Here is a 24,914-nt window from a genome sequence, read left to right on the forward strand (position 1 = left end):
CCTAGTGCAGTCCCACTACCACTTTCGACCTACTTAAACGATCGTGGAATTAATAATTTTTAGTGTTTGATGAAATATGGAGATAACGAACAGTATTCAAGCCCTGTCCATTCAAACAATACAAATCGGGAGCAGAGCGAACACGGACCTCCAAAAACATCAGAGGTGGCATCAGGTGCCATGGAGGAGTGAACATCCCGTATTTAAGAAATTAAACAGAAAGTATGTCCAACGTTTTGGGCGAAAATAAATGACAAACCAATTCCGTTTCATTAGTTTGTAGAAAGCTGAGAACAGACCTATTACCCTAAGCTAAACAAGAATCAAACTAAAGCATGAATTTTTACATCAGGTGAATCCCCCAAAGCATCAGATTAAGTACCCATAGATGCACTGCATGTGCAAGTTTTGTTTCGATTCCTCATTTGATTCCTCTAAAAATCACCTAAAATCCGACCCTTCACCTTTTTACAGACATGAAGTAGACAATGTGCAGCATCTCTAACCCCCCCCCCCCCCCCACACACACACACTTCATTGCAGGGGGATATACAAAGTTATTGCTTACATCCCCGAATCCTGTGACCTTATCCAAACTTAACTCACGGACAGGACTCACATCCAAATGTCATCAGCAAACATTGTATCAAGTACTATATCAAAATGTATCATGTTCAACAATCTCTCCATCACAGACGTATTTTTTATATTTGGATTTTTTTTATCTATCTGACCTTGACCCTGTCCAAATGATCTTGGCTTTTAAGTCATGACATCCCTTAAGTCACGACAGTGTATCAGTATGATCTGCCACAATTTCTTTATTACAATTTTTTTTTGTTTCATATCTGTGGTCAAATAATCTTTATGTAAGTCAAGGTAAATTTTTTATCATAACCTTTGTTTCAGTTCTGCAATTCAAAGTTAAAACCAAGACAAGAATTTTACTGTTGACCTTTGTGAGTGTCCAAATGATTGACACACCCTCAGACAATAAGCATCCTCTGATTCTAGCAGGAGCATATACAATATATTGCATTATGTACTAAGGTACTATCTTGGAATTCCAGGGGGTAATCTTTACCTTGTATAAATGAACTTCAGTCATGACACAAGAAAAGGTCATAATCAATGTTTCTGACAAATAAGAACTAACAATTCTCCATGAAAAGTTAGAGCTTGAACATGAAATGGAAGGGATTGACAAATGGACATTGTGATTCCTGAAGTAGCTAGATTCTTAGTAGCTGATACCTAAAATTAAAACCCTAGCTGTGTAATACAGATTTATTGTATTACTGGCTGTAGAATGACAGTAGTGCTCATACAGGGCTTTTTACAAGGGAAGTAATTATTCATTAAATCATTGGACCAGTCAATATATACTAGAAATGGGTAACTGCTCATCTCATTATAGACCCTCACCAACCTACCTTGATAAATTTAATCATGAAAAAAAGGACTATGCAACAAGAGGGTTGTAACACAGTTTCTTCAGCACTCGTCAAGTCGTGTAACAACCTTTACTTAACACTGCCTTAGAATAAAGTAGGAAATGAGTGTTGAAACTTGGTTTGTATCAAACAAACCAATTTTGTTATCAAAGTAAAATGATACAAAAAAAAAATTCATTCACTTCTGGGATTTTTTTTTTTAATTGAGTGTTCCAGACCAAGAACAACTTTTCATCCACTGCATTACAATGTCCTGCTTTTGCAGATGAATTTAGAATTCAAACATACTTTCTTATGTAACATCAAACTTCTGAAAGTTGAAAAATTTTCTGTTTTACATAGAACACTGATAAACCACTGACAGACATTCAGTGACTACAGGGCGTATTCTTTGTTGCCTTTTCTTCAATGTCTCCTCCTGCACAAGTTCGATAACTTAGATCTGACCAGCAGATTTCAGTAAATCAGTTATCACACCCCTCCTGCTCCTCTGAGTAGATTGTAATCTGCGTACTGTAAATAAGTCACAACTGCTGACTTTGTGGAATATGATCCGAGCAGCTCTGGAGAGGAAATTCCATCTGAACTGGAATAATGAAACTTAGTTTAATCAAAAATGATAATACCAACCCTTCATGTGAAACATTTCATATTAGTGTCCTTTCTCTACATTGTCCTTTCTCTACATTTTTTCTTTTCCTTTCATTTCAAAACTTATTGTAGAAGAATATTAAAATTTAAATGATTTTGAACATTTATAAATCCTTTAAAAAATCAGAACAAGTAGACAAAACCTGACTCACTGTGAGCTGCTGCTGGCTACTCCCCGTCTGAGATCCCATACTCTTATGGTGCAGTCTAAACCTCCTGTAACCAACAGATATAGGCAAAGCATATAAAAAATAATACATCACTCAGGGTAGCATTCTCTCAACAAGTGATTAAAAACACACGAACTGTGTATTTGAATTAATGTATCCCTAGACATGTATATGCACTCTCATACTTCTTCATTGCAATGCATAATATGACCTAAGTTATTAAAGGAGAAATGAACCTAAACATCATAGATTGCAATTACATCAGTCAGAGTTCGGAAAAAATATTCTTGATCCATACTAAACTGTAGCTGGTTTTGATGGATTTGTATACAAATTTTTTTAATACACTTGTTCTAGCATTACCAGATGCCAGCATGCTGCTGTCCTTGCTAAAGGTTAGGGAGTGTATCATGTCTGTATGTCCTTTTAGTTCTTTATATAGCTGCCCTGAACTCAAGTCCCACACTCTTATTCTTTTATCTTCACCTATCAGAAAGATTTAAAATCCAAAATGACAATGAGCAATAAATGAGAACAAGCTTTAGACAAATGGAAGGCTATTTATATTTGACAATACAGAAAGAGATCTATGAACAGATTCATGACAGTTGGGACTGGCATTGTTTTCCTCCTCAAACTAGTATTCTGAAATAAACTGCTGCTACAAATAATGATCTTAGCCAGTACCTGCTGATGCCAGGAAGCTTCCATTGGGTGAGAAGGCAACAGCCATGATAGATCCTCTGTGGCCATGCAGCAATCTAACTGCCTTCCCGTCCTGCAGTGTCCAAAGCCTGACTGACCGGTCAGAGGAACCAGTGGCCAAATAATTACAGTTAGGGTGGAATTTAACACACTACAGAAAGCAAGTGTAAAAACACTCTATAATTCTAAACTAGTATGTCTTGCATCGATGGCCTGAAATCAATCCCCCCCCCCCTCCCAGATATACATTTTGTGAAAATCTTTCTTAACTATGCATTACATACACGTAAGTACTATGGCATCATAATTTTGTGGGGGACCAATGTTCATGGATCTTGTGGGTTACTCTTACCCACTCATTTACACCCCCAAGAATGATAACTTTGTCAATGTATCAGTGCATTGAATTATTTGTATATATGAGTTACCAATAAAGTAAGTCCCCACGAACCAGAAAAATTTTGCTTGCCCATGCATATTGACCACAAGAAACTAGAATGATTCCAAAGTAATTGCATAAAATGCAACATACTTTTTAAAGCAAATGTAACAAGACAGTGAAAATTGAAAACATTTACTCACATCTACATCAAGATTATGTCCAGCAAAGGTCCTTACTGGATAGATGCGGTCACTGACCCAGAGTTTGGCTGTGCGGTCCTGTGAACAGCTTGCAAAGTAACCACCTATGCTACTATGAAAGAAATATCAACATTCACTTTCTTTTAAATTTTCACAGACTAGATGTGTCAGTGTGATATGAAGTCAGTGTGACATGAATAACCCGCTCATGTGTGATATTTAAATATAGTCAAAGGATGTGAAAATAACAAAGGGTGAAAATGAAAGGAAAAAATATAATACAAGTACAATATTGCTGCTTTTGTTTTCTTGAATCAGTTGAATTGCGGGTTTGTTCACCCAATTTTGTTCATTCCAGCTCATGGCCAAGGTAAAAGTTTTTCAAATGTATGTCAAACTCCAAGGTAAAACTCAAGAGGTAAAAAATGTTGGTACTGAAAGAAAGGTCTTGTCACAAAGAATATATCTGTGAAATATGAAAGCCCTAACACCAATGATTCAAAGGCTATGGGAGAGGTTAAAGTTTTATCTGACAAACAGACAGACCAAACACTACATTGTATATGCCCCTGAGACTTTGATTATGGAGCATAAAATCGGCACATTTAACTACAAGCACATCAAAAAAAAGTTTGGAACACTAACTATGAAGGAATGACAATGATTGGAACATTAACTATGAAGGAATGACAATGATTGGAACATTAAGTTTGAAGGAATGACAATAATGGAATGATGGTCAGAAAGGGGTAACACTATATGCCCTTGCTATTTTATGGTGGGGGTATATAGAGCAACTTAGAGTTGAGGACCTAACTTCCCTCCAGATAAAACAGTGATACACAGCAATCTTCAATATGCTTTGCAAAATGCTATAGATGCACAATATTTGGTGGAAATTGAATTTTCAACAAGTTAGCAAAGATTTGATTTAGCGCTTTCTGAATGTGCTTGATATGAGTTTAAATACAAAAGACATTTAGCGAATTACTTGATTTAGCTGAAGCTGCTTTCCTCTTCCTCGAAAGGTGCAATATAGAATACACAGCCATATTTAATACATTTACAGCGAGTCAAAGTTCACACAAAAATACTATATGATGGATAACTTTCACCAAAATTAAAGATATTCTTCACAGAATGCAACAACAATGAAGATTTTCATGTTTAAAATTTGTTCAATACCTTTGACTTCCTACCTTTGCTCTTGAGTTGAAATTTAATTACATATAAGCACCTAATGCACATGTTACTCTGTCAACAACTCAAGTCAATGTCAGGAAATAGATACAAATTTTACTAATAGCTAGCTGAAAACTGAGGCTGAATAACTCAGTCTTTCAATTTTCATCATGAAGTCCCAAAGTGTTCTAATAGTAAATTTAGAATTTCCCATTTCTGATAAATCATAAATCTGTAAATACACAAATTTCTCCTTCTAAGCCAAAGTTTCTACAATTCTGAAAAATTGCAAAATTTCAAACCTCAGATCTATTGAGAAAAGGGAAACTGACATGTAAAGTAATCAAAATGCAGCATGGCAACCTTGATAACTATAGGCATGGTATAGAATCAAAACAATAGGTGAGCATATGAAGACCATACTGTTTAACCTTATAAAGCTATTTAATTTTTTTTTTTTTAAAATTAAGAATTTTGGATCAAAGCAGGTTTTAAGAGAGACAAAGCCTTGGCCATTCAGCAATTTTCAAGTTGTCATGTGTAGACCTCTAAGGTCTGTCAAATGAATAATAAATATCCAGGAAATCTGTTTTATTGTATATCTGTACATATATCTGTTTATTTAAGGTACAGCTGATAATGCACTATTATATAAACATATTACAAATAAAATGTCATTAAAATAACATATAAATGTAAATGTATAAATTATGACAGCTCTTAATCAAGATTGTGCAGATTAGTGTATTTCCAATCCTATTTGCACTCTTTTCTTCTAAAGAGTATATATATATTTACCCCACATCTAGGTCCCACACTGGTGCATTGTGACCTCTGTAGCAGACCCTGTTTGTGTGTGTGCCTAGATCCCACAGCCGCACTAATGAAAGAAACATTTATCTGATTACGTACAGATTAATATGCAGTGCAAAGTCAAATTTTCTCAAATACATATTTAAAGTGCAAGTTCTTGAAACTTTTTAAAGATGTGTAAAAATGAACATAAAAAATTGAATATAATTTCCAGATAGAGCAAAGACTTATGAAGTTTTACCAGTAGCATCTTCTGAGGCAGACAGGAGGTACTTGGATTCATGAGAGAAGCAGGTCTTGTACACTGTACCACTGTGAGCTCTCAAGGTCACCGTCTCTGTGTACCGGGGTTTACTAAAAAATCAGTCATTTATTTACACATCTTAAACATAATATTGACACATCTTTACTCTGATTTTATTTCTCTCTTTAACCTTTTTTTCTTTCATTCTTTCAGATTTTTTGACTACAGCTATTAAAAGTATGGACTACATTATGGCTCTAAATTTTCATTAAAATTAATAATTATCTATGGACCATAAATATATACATTGCAACATGTTAGGGGTTCCACATTCCATGCCATTCGCGCATTTGTACTTATCATAAACAAAACTGCATGGTAAAAGAGGGGTAGCCCGGTAGGCCTGCTACCTTGACAAAGTTGACCAAGAAGGAAAAAAAAATGAAAATAGAGCTTGAAAAAGCAAATTTCATGACCAAATTTTACTTGGGGGATTAATTTGGTGGAGGAAGAAACAGGAGCTTGGCGAGACTCACACAGGGCTCGCGAAGGTTCTCCTCAACAGGTTTGTTGATACATGTTATCATTTCTCATATCTCCATCGCTTTCAAAGAAGCAGCGTAAAATCAACACCTATGACATATAAATATTATTGCCATTTAAAGTGCTAATTTTAATGTAACTGTCCTGAAAATATTTTTGACGTTTTGCCGCGATAATGCAAGATTTGGTGATTTTCCCTTCTTAGACCCCAATACATAAAACATCAATATTTGTAATTTTAATTCTTTAAAATTCATCTGCAAGCAGATTCACGATTAATTATTTATCGGAAAAGTTACAAAATTTTGCTTTTGAGAATTGCTTTCACCTCATATTCCATTATATTTGTAAACTCTACAGTTTAGGCACGTGTCACTCAGAATTCACGTGGTAAAAATAAACAGATCTACGATTGCTCCGGTTTCTACGACCCTTTGATTTCCGGCAGATTCTAATTACGTTAATTTTGTTTTAGGAGAGAATATTCATGTTTCTCAAACTGTCGACATCAACTTTATACCTCATTTCTTAATGATATATTGGGTAAATCTGACTGAAAAACACAAGTTTTGCAGCCATACTGTCACTTTAAATGCTTTAGAGACTATGATTTTCTTCATTTCTCAGTTTGTTATACCTGATCAAATTAATAAACAGACAACAGACACTAACTGGTCCAAATATTTGGACCCCTTATAGTTCAGTTATAAAATGCACTCTAATTCACCTAAAGTGCTCTAACGGTCAGCCAGACAAACACTCATACAGACATATGACCAGTGTGTCAAATTGGCATTGAAGGGAAAAGAGTTGACATATAAATACCTATATATCATCAGCTATGGCAACAGTATTCTGTGTATTAGTGCATATTTACCATTCCTCGATAATGTCCACATTCCAATAGTCAGCTGCTATATACAGTTTACATGGATCCACAGTTTGAGGGGTGGATTGAAGGAGACTTGGGGTGGTGCTCCACAGCTTGATGGAGGAGTCCTCAAATCCTGCACTCAGCAAAGTCTTATCAGGGGAGATGTCAACTGTACACAACCTTAAAATTATATTTTTTATTGTCAAAAGCTATTAAGAAATACATCTGTCGTATCAAAAAACAATATCAAATGCAATAAACTTGGTTTACATGAAATATCTAAAAGGGGAGGGGATACATCCTCTAAAGTTCTTTTTGTACTGAAAAATTAACAGATAATTTTTGATTCAAGATAAGTAACAACACCAATCTTTGCAAGAACTTTCAAACTGCAATATATGTATATCAACAATCAAAATAACTTCTAATTTTTAATTACTACATTTATACTACTCACCCTTGATAAGCATTAATGAATGTATAGAAACAAATGGAGGGTAGGCATGGAGGCCCCTCCCTCACATGTTTGATTGACAGCTGTAATGTTGCTAAGGCCTCACTATCCTCGGGATCTTCCTTTACCTCTCTAGATTCTTCCTTTGGTACATTCAGTCCCTCTGTCAGTTCCAGTCTCCCTTTTGTCTCCTCCTCAACTTTATAGCATAGATTATAGAAATATATAGACTACTCTTGGATAAAATTAGTGTATACTGCAAACAACACTGAAACAATATAATTGTTTGAAATACGGTTTAAGGGTTACTTTTGCAAAATGCAAAATTAGCAAGGGGGTGAGCATTAATTTTTATTGAAATGATACTTAAGCAAAATATCTAAAAATAAAACAATAACTTTTATATATGATAAATTGAAGCATACATATGCATATTTTTACATGTATAGCAATATCATGTAAAAACATTTCCTTGTTATATTTTATCCCTTGCAAACCAGGTAAATAATTTCCAAGATGAACAGGTAAATAATTTCCAAGATGAACAGGTAAATAATTTCCAAGATGGTTTTTTTTTCAGCTATCATAAGAAAATTTAGTATTTCATACAATTATCACATTAAAACAATTCTCTGATTATATCTTTCATTAAATTCATCTCATTTAAAGGCTTATATTACATGTACCTGTATTTTCCAGTTTAACATTTTGATTAAAAATCTGAAATATTGTGCTGTTGTCTTCATGCTAAAACAGAAAATAAAATATGAAAGCAGATGATAATTCAGTACATTCAATAATTTAAGTGTATCAAGATATGTTGGAATTCCAGTTTTCCTACCTTTAGATGTCTCAGAAGATACTCTAAGGCTCCTTCAGATAACCTGATCTTAAATTTATTCTCCCTAAAACACAAAACAATGGATGGGTCACTTCTAGTCTCGGGAAATAGTTCTGAAAGAGGGTTACTGGAATCTTATTAACTCCCTCAATGTTATACTTTTTAACTGTTTTATTATACCTTTACAAAAATAAAATCTATAGAGGATTACAGATAACTGGAAATTACATGTAGCTTTCGAAGCAGGGATTAGCTCATAGTCATTTGAGTAATGCACGTCAACCCAACACAGAAGTAAAATCTAGAGGATAATATGGATAACCACAAATTAGCTCACTTGACTTATGCATGGCAAAACAGGGATTTGTCCATTCACAGCAATTTCTAGGGAATTATTCACATCTAATAAACTAATTTTAAAAAGGAAAAAAATACATATATTTAACCTATCATCACTAACATTGTTTAGAGAAACAAATCTCATCCAAGATGATATCTACATCTACCTGAAATCTGTGGCCTCTAAACACCCCATGACATCCGTACTGTTGTACAGTTTGTGTATTGATTCCAGTGTCTGGCTGTAGGACTTCTCATTGTCAAACAACTTCACATGCTTACTGTAGAATCTATGTGCTATTTTCAAGGACCAAAAAAAAAAAATCAAATGAACTTTAGTTTCCTCTTAAAGGTGCATATTTATTCCATTTCTCCTAAGTTTTACTCTATTTCCCTTCAGTGAGATATTGTACATTTAAAGACAAAATGATTCAGCCTACAGAAATCAGGTCAGTGCTTTCTTTTCAAAGTAAACATTACCATAGTAATTAACATACCTGGAGTTTTATGACCATTACACAGTTGGTCTAGGTAAAGATGAACAAAAACAGGATAAAGCAAGGGCTGAAGCTGGCTTTTATATGGTTCACTTCCTTTGTTTATGTATGATTTCAACCTTAAGAAAACAAACACAATAGCAGTTCATGAAAAAAAAAAAATCTGTAGACATCTAGGATAAAGATCTTAAGATTCACTGACAAGCCATAACCCCCCCCCCCCCCCCCCTTTAAATGAAAAACCTTCAGGACTTTCAAAAAAAATATTGCTCTACTAGCAATCATTATTATAACCTTAAAAGTCATGGGAATCAATTTTTAAATTTCAATTACTTTACCTACATGCATGCTGAATACATAGTATTAATATGGAAATGAACACCAAGAGACATGCAACACTCAGAAGTGTGCAATGGCTGATTTTACAAGTACATGAATTAAGGTTCAAACAAGAGAAATAATAAAGTATACCTGGAGAACTGTTCATCACAAGCACTAGCATCCCCACTGAAGTTACTGAACGTCAGAAGATTGTCCACAGTTATCTCCCCATTGCTAGCATTCTTTACAGCCATATCACTGATATTCTGCACCCATTTAGATTCCTTTTTCTGTGAAGTTTCATTTTCCTTCAGAAATTGGGAAAAAACTTATTGTTGCTTAATAAACAGTGAAAAAGATAGATAATTACAGCAAAGTCAAGTAACTTTTTTAACATAATTTAATTACAAAAAAGTAAATTTTATATGACTTATGGAATTCCAAATACTAATTGGAATTCCACACATGACAGCTTAATGCAACTGCTTGTAGATAATATTACCTATTGTTGTTTTATCTGTTAAACATGCTTCAAAGAATAAAATGTGTAATATTGCTATCTTCAAGCATGCATATAAAAGAAAAATAATTTGTGATTTATTATATGTGTCTAATTTAATCAAAATAATGGTTAATGTTACCTAGCATTGGATCCCCCCCCCTCCATACCCCCCTTTTTGTTCTACTGGAAAATTTTGTTTTCATGAGGAAATAATCTCTATTCCCCCTTCCCTGTATAAAAAAAATTCCTGATCATCTCCTAATTTTTATTGTTGTTATATTGTTTTCTTTAAATATTCATATTAATTACTAGGGCTGTATCAATATATCAATATACGTATCGATATTCAAGAATGTATTGTATCGAAAAAATAATTTCCAATACTTATCGGGCAGGCAGTTTTTCTTATAATTCAGTGAAAAAGTTAGGAATTTCAATCACCAAAGAATATATTTACATGTTTTTAATTAAAACTGATCAATAATGATATAAACATTTAGGAGGTAGCACATAATAAATAACTATTACAAAATACATGGACAACTATATTTTAACATGTTTGTTTTACAGTCGTTAAAAGGTTTGAATTTGAAGTGTATTTTGTAATGACAACTGAGACAAGAACTTAGGAATGGGTTATAAAACACTCAGTTTTTATAAAATTTGTGCATTAAATGATTTACAAGACTTTTTTGATAGACTTGTTAAAGAATCCAATATATCGCATATCACTTTATAAAATATCGTATCGTATTGTATCGAAATTTTTTGCTCGATACACAGCCTATTAATTACAGATCATTTAAACTATGAATAGGCAAAATCATCTATATTTACAGTCTGTAAGCTGTGGCAGTAAGCAGCTGGATGTCGAATATAAAATTTCACGAGGCCGAAAAATTGTTTTAATGTGACCTTACAGACCCATTTTATTACAAATAATGATGAAATTGATCTTACTATAATTATAATCACACTTTACAACTGCTAATATTTTATAAATTGCCTCTGGTGACTGCAAAAAAAACAACTGAATTGTCCGTTTCGCTCGTCACGGTGCTTGCAACACTTACTAAATATTGCCTCCTTTTCAGATAGTGATGAACAGAAACATTTATCTGTTCATGTCTTACTCTCTTCATAACTTTTGCTGCATGTTTTCCAGGATTTCTCCCGAATTAATGAGACAGAGGAAAGTCGAACTTAAACGATAACATTAGAACTTCGAACCCGATATTTTTTATACAGGAACTGGACGGAATATTGGAAACTGAAGAAGATATAAAAATGCAGAAACATGGAGTAATTTTTAAAACAGAGAATAGTTAATTTTTGGTGTTTAGACGAAAAGGACATGCCCCTTCCAGTTTTTGAAAATATATATTTTAATATTTTCGATATACGGATGGAGTGGAGAAAATCATGAATCTTGACAAACAGCTTGCAATTTCACTTGTTATCATTTTTCGTGCGTAAATAATTTTGAAATCCAGATATGTGACTTCCTAAGACACAAACCAAAGTACTAGTAAAGTAAAAATCTTGAGATGCAAAGATTCGACTGCGGCATAATACTTAATACGTCATTCAAAAGAAGATCACTAGATTTTTGTCATGTTCATTCTAGAAAAATATAACTTGTGTACTTACATGTTTATACTTTAATTTGTTTAGTACAAGACAAAACTCCGAGATTATCAAGAGAGAGAGAGAGAGAGAGAGAATTCAATACATCTCGATCAATGATTCACAATAAAATAAATTTCCATATTATTTTTCACTAGTTTGAAGATCATATTTATTACTAAAAAAAAAAAAAAAGTTCTGACTAAGTATATCGTTAAATGTATTTTAAAAAATCATTTCTTTTTTTTTCTTTACTGACAACGTACTACAGTATTTGTAAAAATTGAAATGCATTAACAGTGAAGAATTGATTAATTTTTTTGTTCAGAAAGATTAAAGTACCTTATTTCTACCTGTTATGAATGGTTTAATATTATGTTAGTTTTGTAGTCTTTAAACAGTATTTGTTTTGCTATATAAACTCTCGTCATCTCGTCACTGAGCCTTTGCATTAATATTAGGTTCATTTCAATGATCGCTGTGCTTACGTCGTTCAAAGGGAGATCATTTGAGTACATCCAGAGTTACCTTATGCAAAATTTCCCAAGAATACAGCTAAGCATTTGAGAGAGAAGTATTAATCCGAGATTTCTAGAAGGTGGTGGTGGGATAATCTATGAAAAAGTTACTTACAAACAGAAAACCTCTGCTTCTCTCGGGAAATAAAGGCTCATACACGCATATTTCTCACATACATGCATAGTACTGTAGATGCAACTTGTGCACCAAAAGAGCATCATCAAAATTGTAACTGAGTTAATTGTATGGAATCAAACTAGTTTCTAGATTGAAAGAACAAATCTTACTAGGTACATCTTGTCTATAGCTAGCACTCAAAGTAACTCTGACCTTGACGATTTTTCTCCCACATGAAAAGTCAAGACTCTCTTCTCACCTTTTACTTTGAAGCAAGTTTGAAACTAAATGGTCAAATATTTACATTTCCAACTGTTTTTTTCTTCCTTAAGATTCTTTGCAAATTAGAATAAGTTCATGTTCTCATGAACTACCATGGGATGAGTAAGAATATTTCCATTGTGATGTGGTAGAAGTAAAAAAAATAGTGCAAACTTTTTTTTTCCAAAATGATCGTTGAATGACAAAAATACGTGGCAAGTCATCAGAAAAATAATGTAAATATAAGATATGAATTTAATTTTTGAGAATTCATGAGTAACATGAACTACAACGCTTCACGCCTGCATATTTATCATGAAGCGCTAATATGCAGGCGTGAAGCGTCGTAGTTCATGTCCTCATGAATTCTCAAAAAATAAATTCATCTCTTAAATACTAGTAGTTCTCTACATACGTGTACGTATATATAGTTCACAACACTGTTCAGGACTCGTTAACAGTATCTTTGTCTTAAACTCTCAAAAGGAATAGACAGAGTTCTCTGGTCAACTACCGGTACATCTCTCTAGCAAGTTTGAAAGAACAAATTGTACTTTATACATCGTGCCAAGAACTCTCTGAAGGATTCATGTATAACTTTGACCTATGACTTTGTAATCCTCAAATGAAGAAGCGTATGTCTTTGGTCACTTATCATATCCGTATCATACAGGACGAACACTGTATAATGGAACAGTACGTACATACATGTATCATATTCATAACATTGGTAAAAAAAAATATGATACATATACCCTTAGGTTGACCCTCTTTTGACTCTGGAATAAATAGGCTGGTGTCCTTAATCTGACACCTACCACCTAAGATAGTACTCCAGATATTATATGTATAACATTGTTAATGTGGCCGTCACTTCATTCAATGTAGCAGTAACATAAAACTGACAAAAAGTGTGGCCTCATGTTTCTCTTGTCACCAAAATCTCTCTTAGACTGGGCAATAAAATGTAAAGTACATGTTCAGTAAAATATGTTACATATACATGTATAGTAGTGTTGTATCTTAATAGCATTTCTAAGTTGAAATATGTAAAGAAAAAAAATAAAATTTAAAGATTTATTTTAACGATACAATACTTTATTATATTTTTGTTCAAAATGATAAAAAACTATACATTGTATATAAAATTAATCATGCAACATACAGTCTTTCATTCATCACGTTTCATTAAAAACAACTCTAGCACCAATAATGATTACAGAATCTCCCTCTCTCTCTCTCTCTCTCTGCATGACTATCTCTTTCTCTCTCTCTCTTGAATGTCATAAATGGCAAGATGTTCCTCTACATTGCTCCATTTTCTCGATTATGTTTAAATACATTTTCTTATCATCTTCAGGTAAACTGATAGCCATATTCTTAAATTCATCTTCATCTGTGTCTAAGTTGTACATTTCTTGGAAATTCTGTCGAAAAAAAAAAGAGATGAAAGGAATAAATATGTCTGGTAAGGAAAACCTAAAATTTAACCGTAAGTCATGTAAGGCCTACTTCTGTAAGCTACCAAAACCTAAAATTCAACTATAAGTCATGTAAAGCCTAACTTGTAAGAATTTGATACCTAAAATTCAACCTTAAGGTATGTCACTCGTCAGCCTTTTAGAAAATTTCAGTCAGAACCTCATACTTAAAAACTATTTATTACAATTCAATCTTTATAACATATTTAAATCAAACAATGTAAAATGTTCAACATTCAATTAAAAAACTGCTCAAAAATTCACAAAGAAGCAAGATTTATAAGGGACTATTTCTTGTGGCGGAAGGATATTTAGCAGAAAATTCTGCAAATCTACACATTTATTAAATTTAATATCTTGGAACTTTAGCCTCATATTCTTTTACTCAGAGAATATTTTCCGTTATGATAAGCCTGGAATATTAAATATAGGTCTCAATTTATATTTTTATAACAAAATTTACACCTTCGCTCAACAAACATTGCCAAGAAATGAAGATATATTAAGGAAGTCGAGATAAAATTTACACAGTTTTTTGCCTGAAAATCGCATATTTTGACCAATATTTCAAAATTTACATCACTGACCCCAAATTTTTCTTTCATTATTTTAAACTACTCGATACTTTTGACCGAACAGCACTGAAGTCGTAAAAAGTTTGATAAAAGAAAATATATTCTATTGCCTATTTAGATTTTTAATACCCCAAATATGAGACTTTTTTAGTGTAAAAAGGTCACACAATAATTTACGCGCAATAATTTGCATGATTTGTTCAATGATAGATATTATTCAAACTATTTTACGTAAAATAAGATTATGTTTATTGTCATGGTTACATCTTATAAAATATGATAACGCTTAAAGTGATTAACCAAAGAGTTACAATTTAAGTGCAAAAAGGTCAACTTAATTGTACCGTAGCTCAGTTAGATGCACACTGACCCCCCATTTTCTCTGCTATTTTGAGTCATACTATATGAGTACTTATCCAAAATATACTTCTCAAAAAATCCTTGATATAACAAATTTCACGAGTGACATACCTTAAGTCATGAAAGGCCTCCACTAAGCTTTCAAAACCTAAATTTAAGGCCACCACTTGTAAGCTTACAAAACCTTAAGTTCAGCCATAAGTTATGTAAGGCCTACACTTGAAAGCATTCAAAACCTAAAATTCAAACGAAAGTCATGTAAGAACTACACTTGAAAGCATTCAAAACCTGAAATTCAACCGTACATTATGTTAGGCCTACACTTGTAAGCATTCAAAACCTAAAATTCAATCGTAAGTATATTAGACCTTCACTTGTAAGCATTCAAAACCTTAATTTCAACCGTAAGTTACATTGAGCCTACACTTGAAAGCATTCAAAACCTGAAATTCAACCGTAAGTAAGTTCGACATACACTTGTAAGCATTAAAAACCTAAGATTCAAACGTAAGTAAGGTAAGACCTACACTTGTAAGTATTCAGAACCTAAGATTCAACTGAAAGTTATGTAAGGCCTACTCTTGTAAGCATTCAAAATCTAAAATTCAACGATAAGTTAAGTTCGGGCTACTCTTGTAAGCATTCAAAACCTGAATTTTAACCGTAAGTATATTAGGCCTACACTTGTAAGCATTCAGAACCTAAGATTCAACTGAAAGTTATGTAAGGCCTATTCTTGTAAGCATTCAAAATCTAAAATTCAACGATAAGTTAAGTTTGGTCTACTCTTGTAAGCATTCAAAACCTGAAATTTAACCGTAAGTACATTAGGCCTACACTTGTAAGCATTCAAAACCTAAGATTCAAACGTAAGTTATGCTAGGTCTTCACTTCATTCAAAACCTGAAATTTAACCGTAATTATATTAGGCCTACACTTGCAAGCATTCAAAACCTAGAATTCAACTGTAAGTTATGTAAGGCCTCCATTTGTAAGCATTCAAAATCTAGGATTCAAACATAAGTTTTGTAAGGCCTACACTTGTAGGCATTCAAAACCTAAAATTCAACCGTAAGTCATGTAAAGCCTACACTTGTAAGCATTCAAAACCTAGATTCAAACGTAAGTTTTGTAAGGCCTACACTTGTAAGCATTCAAAGCCTAAAATTCAAACGTAAGTTGTGTAAGGCCTACTTGAAATCATTTCTTACATGCTGTATGTCTACAACATGCTATATAACAAAACCCTCAAACCTCACGCATCCAGATAAAATTTCCCTTTTTCTGCATGAACATAGAGATTTGTGAGTGTAATCATGATGTTAATAAATTGTATTACCTCATCATCTTTAAGTAGGCAGTATTTAACACGACGGCCTGGTTGACTAGGAGATACAGACGGTTCTCGTCTTATTACACAGGAATATGTGTTATTCCATGAATCTTCACAAACACAATGGTTGTTACAATTCTGAAAATGGAAAATTAATAATGGTGTAAATATATACATGGCTCCATCTTTTAATTATGGAACTCAGACAGGAAGCGGAGACACCAGCTGATTTTTGCGTACCGACATATTTTGATGTTTAAACTGTGGACAACCGGCTGTGTTTTCATGGTATTCTCCCTGGTGTTCTATCAGTATTGTTGACCGAGCCCAGGTTTTATTTGAACTACTAGAGAAGAAAGGTGTAAGAGACAATCCATCCATTTGGTCTGGAGTAGAGGGCACACCAGCTATATCTAGGAATGTCGGTGCCAAATCAATATTCATCACTTGTTCCTTGGACACAAAAAAATGAGGTCTTATATATCTCAAGCAGCATATCTTCAAAATTTTGCCCCAAATTTTCATATCATATATAAAATTTGATCTCATTTTAGAAGGTATTTTAGTAAAAGACTTTTCAATAGCAAACTATGAATCTATCATGTCAATTTTAATTACTATCGAATTTTTTTTATAAAAACTCCGGTTGGCTCCAAGCTCCCTCCCCCAACCGCCGGTATTTCTTACTTTTATCACTTGACCAGGGAATACACTGGGTCCTCGAATCATCAGCGGCACACGAACGTCAAATTCGTACAGCTGACGTTTGTCAGAAGGCATCGAAAACTGACCTAAGTATAAAAAGGATTTAATTAAATTTTTCTTAAAAGAATGACAAATTAACATTCAAAATATAGCAATACAAATTCTCACCTAAATGAAATCCATTGTCTGATGAGAAAATGATATATGTATTGTCCAGTAGATTTTTTTGTTGTAGAATATTGATAACATTTTCCATCATGTCGTCAACTGAGAGTAGTGTACGCCACCTACGGGTAGACAAAAGACGTAGGAATTGAACACATGCAACTATACCAAAAAGAAGACAAAAATCTCATGTTAATTACACTAACCAGCCGATCCTGCATTGGGGTCAGTTGCCCCCCACCCCATTTTCAGAGTTACTAAATTTAAATAGTAAAGTAACCCTCCCCCCCGAAAAAATTACTCTGGATTCCCATAACCCTAAAAAAAAAACCCTTGTTAATTGGTAAGAAGAATCATATATGATGAAAAAAGCTCTTGTCCATGAGAAGCGCCCCCCCCCTTCCTTCCCAACCCTTCTCTGTACGTTTAGCACGTTTAGACCGTTTTGGGTTGTTTTTTTATGCCCCCGGATCGAAAGATCCCGGGGGTATATTGTTTTTGTCCTGTCTGTCTGTTTGTCTGTTTGTCCGTTTGTCTGTTTGTCTGTCTGTCTGTTGTCAACTTTAACCTTGCCCATAACTTTTGATTGGTTGGAGCTATGACTTTCATATTTCACATGTGTATTCCTTGTGACAAGACCTTTCTTTGGGTACCATCATATTTGACCTTTTGACCTTGACCTTGGAGTTTGACCCACTTTTGCAAAATTTTATGAGACTTTAACCTTGGCCATAACTTCTGAACAGTTGGAGCTTGGGGTTTCAAACTTCACATGTGTATTCTTTGTGACAAGGCCTTCTTTTGGATACCTACCACTTTGACCTTTTGACCTTGACCTTGGACTTTGACCTACTTTTGAAAAACTTTAACCTTGGCCATAACGTTTGAACAGTTGGTGCTTAGGGTTTCAAACTTCACATGTGTATTCCTTGTGACAAGACCTTCCTCTGGATATCAACCACTTTGACCCTTTTGACCTTGACCTAGGAGTTTGACCTACTTTTGAAAAACTTTAACCTTGGCCATAACTTTTGAATGGTTGGAGCTAGGGCTTTCATACTTCACATATGTAATCCTTGTGACAAGACCTTCCTTTGAATACCAACGACTTTGACCTTTTGACCTTGACCTAGGAGTTTGACTTACTTTTGAAAAACTTTAACCTTGGCCATAATTTTTGAATGGTTGGTGCTAGGGCTTTCATACTTCACATATGTAATCCTTGTGACGAGATCTTCCTTTGGATACCAACCACTTTGACCCTTTGACCTTGACCTAGGAGTTTGACCTACTTTTGAAAAACTTTAACCTTGGCCATAATTTTTGAATGGTTGGTGCTAGGGCTTTCATACTTCACATATGTAATCCTTGTGACGAGATCTTCCTTTGGATACCAACCACTTTGACCCTTTGACCTTGACCTAGGAGTTTGACCTACTTTTGAAAAACTTTAACCTTGGCCATAACTTTTGAATGGTTGGTGCTAGGGCTTTCATACTTCACATATGTAATCCTTGTGACGAGATCTTCCTTTGGATACCAACCACTTTGACCTTGACCTTGACGTTTGACTTTTATTTAAAAAACTTTAACCTTCACCATAACTTTTGAACAGTTGTATCTAGGTCTTTCAAATTCCACAGGTGTTTTCCTCGAGACAAGATCTTTCTTTGGGTATCAACATTTTTTATCTTTTTGCCTGGATTTTGACTTGCATTTGAGAAACTTTAACCTTCGACATAAGCTGCCATACGGGGGCATAGCGTTTCACAAACACATCTTGTTTTTTCTTGTTAGAGAATTTCTGAATTGAATTTTTTCGGAAAATTTCCTTGATCCACCCTTTGAATTACCTGTTTCTGAATACATTGTCCTCCGTCTTTACAGTATCGTTCGGTAGAGGTGTTATTGCTTGTTGGATCAGCCAATGTTTGTCCTAAATAAGAATTAAAAAAAAAGATGCTCAAGGCCTAGGATTTAAGGACCCTCTATACACTAAAGAAAAATGTTTTTTTGGATATTGAGAAAATTTATCTTGGCATGTAGTAAAATGTTTAGAATGTTTGAATTGATTATAAAATATCCTGCAGATTCAACTTATTTTATTTTAAATCAGAGAGCAGATTACTTTAACTGCATAAAAACACCAAAGAATCAGAACTGTTCAGTTCGCATTGTATGGAGCGTTCTTAACCGTCATTTCAGCAATAAATCTAATACGAAATACATTATAAAATGATTATTCAAGATGGTTTGAACACATGTATCCAAAAAACACGAACACAATGCGCTATTTGGATTTTTTTCTCTGATCGGCCGACCATTGGCAAACCTAAGTTGATGGTGTAAAAAGATTGCGTTTTTGAGACTTGAGGGGAAAACCTACAATATTTTTTAATTCAACTTATAATTTTTCATATTACTTTCATAGGAAATTTAATATGAAATCATAAGATCTATTTAATAGAGGTATTTTTCAGATACACACAATTTCAGGCCCTGGTCCCAAATCGTCATCAAAATATCAAAATTTAATCTCTACTGCATTGCTTGGTTCAACTGAGATGAAGATTTAATATTACAACTAAACTGTGCAAGTTTAAAACTATACAATCATAAAGACTGAAATGTTCATATGAACCTATGTTTTTTGTAAATCGTTTGCATAATTGAACACTCACAAAACCACACGAAATAAAATGCAAAATTTTAAGTCAATAAGCATCATTTTTAAGAGTAAATACTTTTGTTTCACTACTTTAATTGGGAAATTCTATTACATATCCGTGTTTGTTATAACTGCCATCCCGTGGAGCCGTTTGGTTCGCAAAGTTATTTTGGTATTTGGGAGCTGGTGTAAATGGTCCATGACAGGCAGGGGTTGACAGCATCATGAAGAAAGGAGAGGAATTAGAGCTCTGTACGTCCAGAAATGATGTGGCATGTCTGTTCTGAAACAGGAAGAACGGTATATAAAATTATTAATTATAATATTTACTAAACTGAACTTTCCTGTGAATTGTTCCCACGAAAGACTGGACGATATAAATATTTTCTCTACAGTAAATGAAGCATATCCTATAAATAAGAAACTAAAAGCACTGCATTGGAAATTTATCACTACCATATACATGTAGCTACAAGAACAATCTTTCTTGCTGGATGTAATATTTAATGGGATTTTAATTTTTCAATATTTGTGCAATGTGGAAATGACCTATTTTAGAGATGTATACTAGAACTTAAAAAGACATCAATAAAATATTCTTTTTCTGAGTTACTTTTGTAGACTTCCAATGTGATATAAAATTTACAGTGACGTCAGTAGTCTTTTTCTGCGTTACTTTTATACACTTCCAGTGTGATATAAAACTTACAATGACGTTAGTAGTCTTTTTACGGGTCAGTTTTATAGACTTCCAGTGTGATGTAAAACTTACAATGACGTCAGTGGTCTTTTTACGGGTCAGTTTTATAGACTTCCAGTGTGATATAAAACTTACAATGACGTCAAAAGTCTTTTTCCGGGTCAGTGTTATAGACTTCCAGTGTGATATAAAACTTAAAATGATGTCAGTAGTCTTTTTCCGGGTCAGTTTTATAGACTTCCAGTGGGATGTAAAACTTACAATGACGTCAGTAACGTAGTCTTTTTCCGGGTCACTTTTATGGACTTCCAGTGTGGTATAAAACTTACAATGACGTCAGTAAAATAGTCTTTTTCCGGGTCACTTTTATGGACTTCCAGTGTGATATAAAACTTACAATGACGTCAGTAAAGTAGTCTTTTTCCGGGTCACTTTTATGGACTTCCACTGTGATATAAAACTTACAATGACGTCAGTAAAGTAGTCTTTTTCCGGGTCACTTTTATGGACTTCCAGTGAACCATTAACAGACAAGTGGTAGTTGTAATACTTGGAGTTTCCAACCTCAAAGAAAAGAATAACATTTTCATAATACACTGTACATTTATCATTCAAAATTTAAAATTCATATATTTTAAAATTTTAATATACAGATGTGTATTTTTACTTAGACTTCATATTTATATCAGATTCTTTATACTTACGAGCCCCATCCACCAGTCCCAACCAGGAGGGACGTGCTGAACCCCTCCCGCATTTGGCGTCCCATACTGAAAATAATACTTTGGTAAATTACTTTTTCATACTTTAAAATTTCGATTTAGTCCTCGATCAATAAAACTTCCCTAGGTCTTTTTTTTGAAAAAAAATTGGTTTAAAAGATTTTATCTAAGATATCATCAACGTAGAAAAATTAAGGGTACGATTAACATTATTTAGATAAGGCAACAAAGATTATTAATTGAAGTGGTGCGCTGAGCTGAATCTCTGTTCCTCTTTCGTTACCTGATTAAGGTACTTTCCCGCAAAGAATGTAGTGTAACCCTGCTTTTTAAGGTATGTCGGGAATGCTTTTACTTCCTGAGTTCGTTGCCAGTAAGGGCTGCTGCAGTTCCCCGCTAGAGAATTGTTTACAGCGCCATTACTGTGAACATATTTTCCTGTCAAGATGCTTGATCGACTTGGGCAGCAAAGGGGCGCACTCACATACTGTGGGATGTAAGTAAATGTTCATGTGTATTATTATAGGAAATCAAGTATTAAAAGTTTGTAACGTTTCATGAATTAATTTATTCCAATAACTTGAATAAAATCTTTTTAATGAAGTAAATCCCTACCATGTTCTCAAATATTATTCCTTTGTCTCCAACAAGATTCTTTGTTTTCGCCATTGGAGTCTACAATACATATATATATATCGTGGATTTTATTCACATAATTTCTCCACGTATTTCATACAGAACACATTTTAAACTGTATTTTCACATTCCTGGGCAACTAATTACGATCAAGTATACATTGTATAATGAAGTAAACTTTAATAATCAATTTCCATATCTTGAAAATTGTTCTATTCTATTTGTGGGTTTCGGTCAAGACTATAAGTTACTCAGGAATTAAAAGAAGCTTTATATTGAAGTTATACTCTCAGAATGTGTAAGCAATATGATAAGGGGACGAACATTTGATTCTGAGAAAAAAAGGGGGGCTGGCAATTTTTTTTTCGAGTCATATCATTTATTTTCGTACCAGTCAAGGACAGATAATTTACTTTCAAGATGTTCAAGGACATATTATTTATTTTCATCTTCACAAGGAAAAGGTTTGACAAGCCAAAAAAGGGGGAATGTCCAAACTCCAAAGTTCTATTTCGTGTGTGTGTTGGGGGGGGGGGGGGGGGGGGGTTGGCATCAGTCAAGGACAGATTATTCTTTTTTTGCCAGTTGGAGACAGATTATTGGTATTTATTTCCAAAATCTGCCAGCCCCCTCCCCCCCCCCCCCAAATCAAATGGTCGTCCCCTAGAGAAACAGAACAAAACTTGTTCGTTCTTTCGGTATTTGCCTTAAAATATTCATCGATACACCAAGATTCTATGTTGACGTAATGATACAAAATCTGGTACACAGTGGTATCGATTTACATGTACAATATAGCAAGAGTATCAGTATTTGATATCAATGCAGTTCGGTACAGGCCTACACTTACAGGGTGTTTTGAATAAAAGTAGCTGTCTTATTGAAGATGGGTGAAGATTTGGCATGAATAAAAACGCTGAGATGTTTTTGAACCCTTTTCAAAATATCCTCAGTATATCTAAAAAAAAAATTCATTTAAAGGTCCGTAATCTACAATAAGGCTGAGGTACATGAAACTGACACTGCATTCCAACACACTAAACAACTATCAACATCGCGCCGATTTACCAAGATATTTCGCCACACAATAAGTTTTGATTTTGGTCCTGCTTGTTAGTTAGCAAACAGTATTGTACCAAAACAGTATGTGTAATTTTGTCTTTTCAAAATTTGTTACCAAATATTGTATTTTTAATGATTAATAAATAAAATGGATACGAGAAGTTGATTTGGGTCGATAAGGAATTGGAGGGGTGTGGGGGTGAGGTGGAGGTTGCAATGGTCATTCACTTAATTGATAATCATGCATCAATAAACATGTACCTTCTGATATATGAAATATGAAGATAATGAACAGTATTCAAGCTCAAAAGTCCATTGAAACAATACACATAACATATTTAAAACTGACACACAATTCTAGTTTAGGAATCCAGTAAAGTTATGGTTATCTAAATTCAATTTGGTTGTTGGGAATATTAAAAAAAATATTTAAAACAGACATGTGATACTGAGTATAACATATTTAGCTTTAAAAAGTGGTGTGGTATCATTTGGTATAATTTGATACAACTTTCTTAAAGAAACCCAGATTTTAATCTGACCTGTCCCATATAAAGATATATTATCACCCTTGGTCAACAAGTAGTGATACATGGTTGTGTTTTTATAAGCAGTTTAAAGGGAACATCAATGCATTATCTTTATTTTCTTGAGACTTTATCTTAGCATATATCTCTATGCACTAAATTATCAGACAAGTCAAAATTAGCAAAGCGAAAGAATATATTTTCAATCTCACAAGTTCTGATAACAGTATGAAAATAAGGATTAGTATGCATTGAAGGAAATATGACCAAATGACCAATGTAAAGCTGTACTGTATTGTTGAGAACATGTTCGATTAATCTTAAGAATATTTAGGTTGATATAACTCTGCACATCTCTCAGAGGTCCGTAATGCATCAGAGATGTTTTTCAAATTTAGAAAGTAAATATTTGATTTTACTATTTTTATCCAGCATTGATTTCTTTATATATTTTACTCATTTTTATGCATTTTTAAAAAGTTTTAGTGACATCTTGTACATTTTAATTAGTATTTAGTCTAACTGTTAAGCGCCTTTATAGGGTAATTTTTATTATACAGGTATAGCGTGCTCTATAAATGTTTTATCAACTATCATATTATTATATGATGCAGACGACCTGAAATATAAAAAAACCAAACTGATGATTTTTTTTTTATGTTTCTGGTTTGCTCAGAGTTGCAGGTATAAATCATGTCGCTGATATGGCTACAAACAACTGACAAAGAAAAGTGTTGCAGAAGGAATGATAAAGGAACGTGCATGCAATTTTACCTGTCCCCCAAGTTTGACATCTTGATCGTCTGTCAATAGAAACACAATATTTGGTTTGCCAGTATTCCTAGCTGACACAGAGACATAGAAAACAAACAAGGCCAGGAATTTTGTTTTTAACATGGTTTTAGCCATTTTGTACAATCACATGATCAGAGGGACTCTTTCCAGACATAAAGTAGTATTTTATTAGAAACGTTATTTTTTCCTATAAAAATTGATTGACGAATCTCTGAAGAAATTATATGATTTACTTTCTTCACAATCTAGTATATTTTTATCTACAGACATTTGCCGTCTGAAAATATTGATATCTATGTAATTCACAGTTTGATATGGCCCATACATTTAAATAGTAACTCGTACGCTCTCCTTAAATTTTGGGTAAAATCTGAAAAGATTTATCACCACTATAATTACCCTGGTATTTTTCAGCTTTTCATTGGAACGAAAGCAAATAAAATAAGTTATCGGATATTTGGAACAAATAGTCTTAAAACGTTAGAATAAA

At 33.6% G+C, this 24,914-nt stretch overlaps 1 protein-coding gene across 1 annotated transcript; it reads right to left on the reverse strand.

Moving 5' to 3' along the window:
* Positions 1–1,627: 1,627 nt before the first annotated feature.
* On the reverse strand, positions 1,628–24,552 carry LOC133185522 (TAF5-like RNA polymerase II p300/CBP-associated factor-associated factor 65 kDa subunit 5L). Its single transcript, XM_061320811.1, has 26 exons — positions 24,404–24,552; positions 22,020–22,079; positions 21,688–21,891; positions 21,387–21,452; positions 21,148–21,246; positions 20,095–20,265; positions 19,168–19,250; positions 17,318–17,436; positions 17,132–17,235; positions 16,685–16,897; positions 16,451–16,582; positions 14,043–14,122; positions 9,821–9,982; positions 9,350–9,468; positions 9,020–9,149; positions 8,514–8,577; positions 8,359–8,419; positions 7,676–7,871; positions 7,222–7,398; positions 5,799–5,911; positions 5,543–5,624; positions 3,563–3,674; positions 2,963–3,131; positions 2,639–2,761; positions 2,258–2,321; positions 1,628–2,040 (listed from the first exon to the last, which is right to left on the reverse strand). Exons 1-26 carry the CDS (start codon positions 24,536–24,538, stop codon positions 1,926–1,928), a joined length of 3,153 nt encoding a protein of 1,050 aa, XP_061176795.1. The 5' UTR covers positions 24,539–24,552; the 3' UTR covers positions 1,628–1,925.
* Between the last annotated feature and the right edge of the window lie 362 nt (positions 24,553–24,914).

The sequence above is a fragment of the Saccostrea echinata genome, unplaced genomic scaffold, assembly GCF_033153115.1.
Source record: "Saccostrea echinata isolate AGI-Se365-2 ecotype Australia unplaced genomic scaffold, CSIRO_AGI_Sech_v1 ptg000001l, whole genome shotgun sequence".
NCBI classification, from domain to species: domain Eukaryota; kingdom Metazoa; phylum Mollusca; class Bivalvia; order Ostreida; family Ostreidae; genus Saccostrea; species Saccostrea echinata.

Bases quoted from the DNA above. Each gene is read 5' to 3' on its own strand.
- LOC133185522 (XM_061320811.1), bottom strand. From the start codon at position 24,538: ATGGCTAAAACCATGTTAAAAACAAAATTCCTGGCCTTGTTTGTTTTC. The intron at 21,453-21,687 runs GTAACGAAAGAG...TATTATTTTCAG, and splicing joins CGGGAAAGTACCTTAATCAG to TATGGGACGCCAAATGCGGG. The intron at 2,041-2,257 runs GTGAGTCAGGTT...TCATTATTCCAG, and splicing joins GTAGCCAGCAGCAGCTCACA to TTCAGATGGAATTTCCTCTC.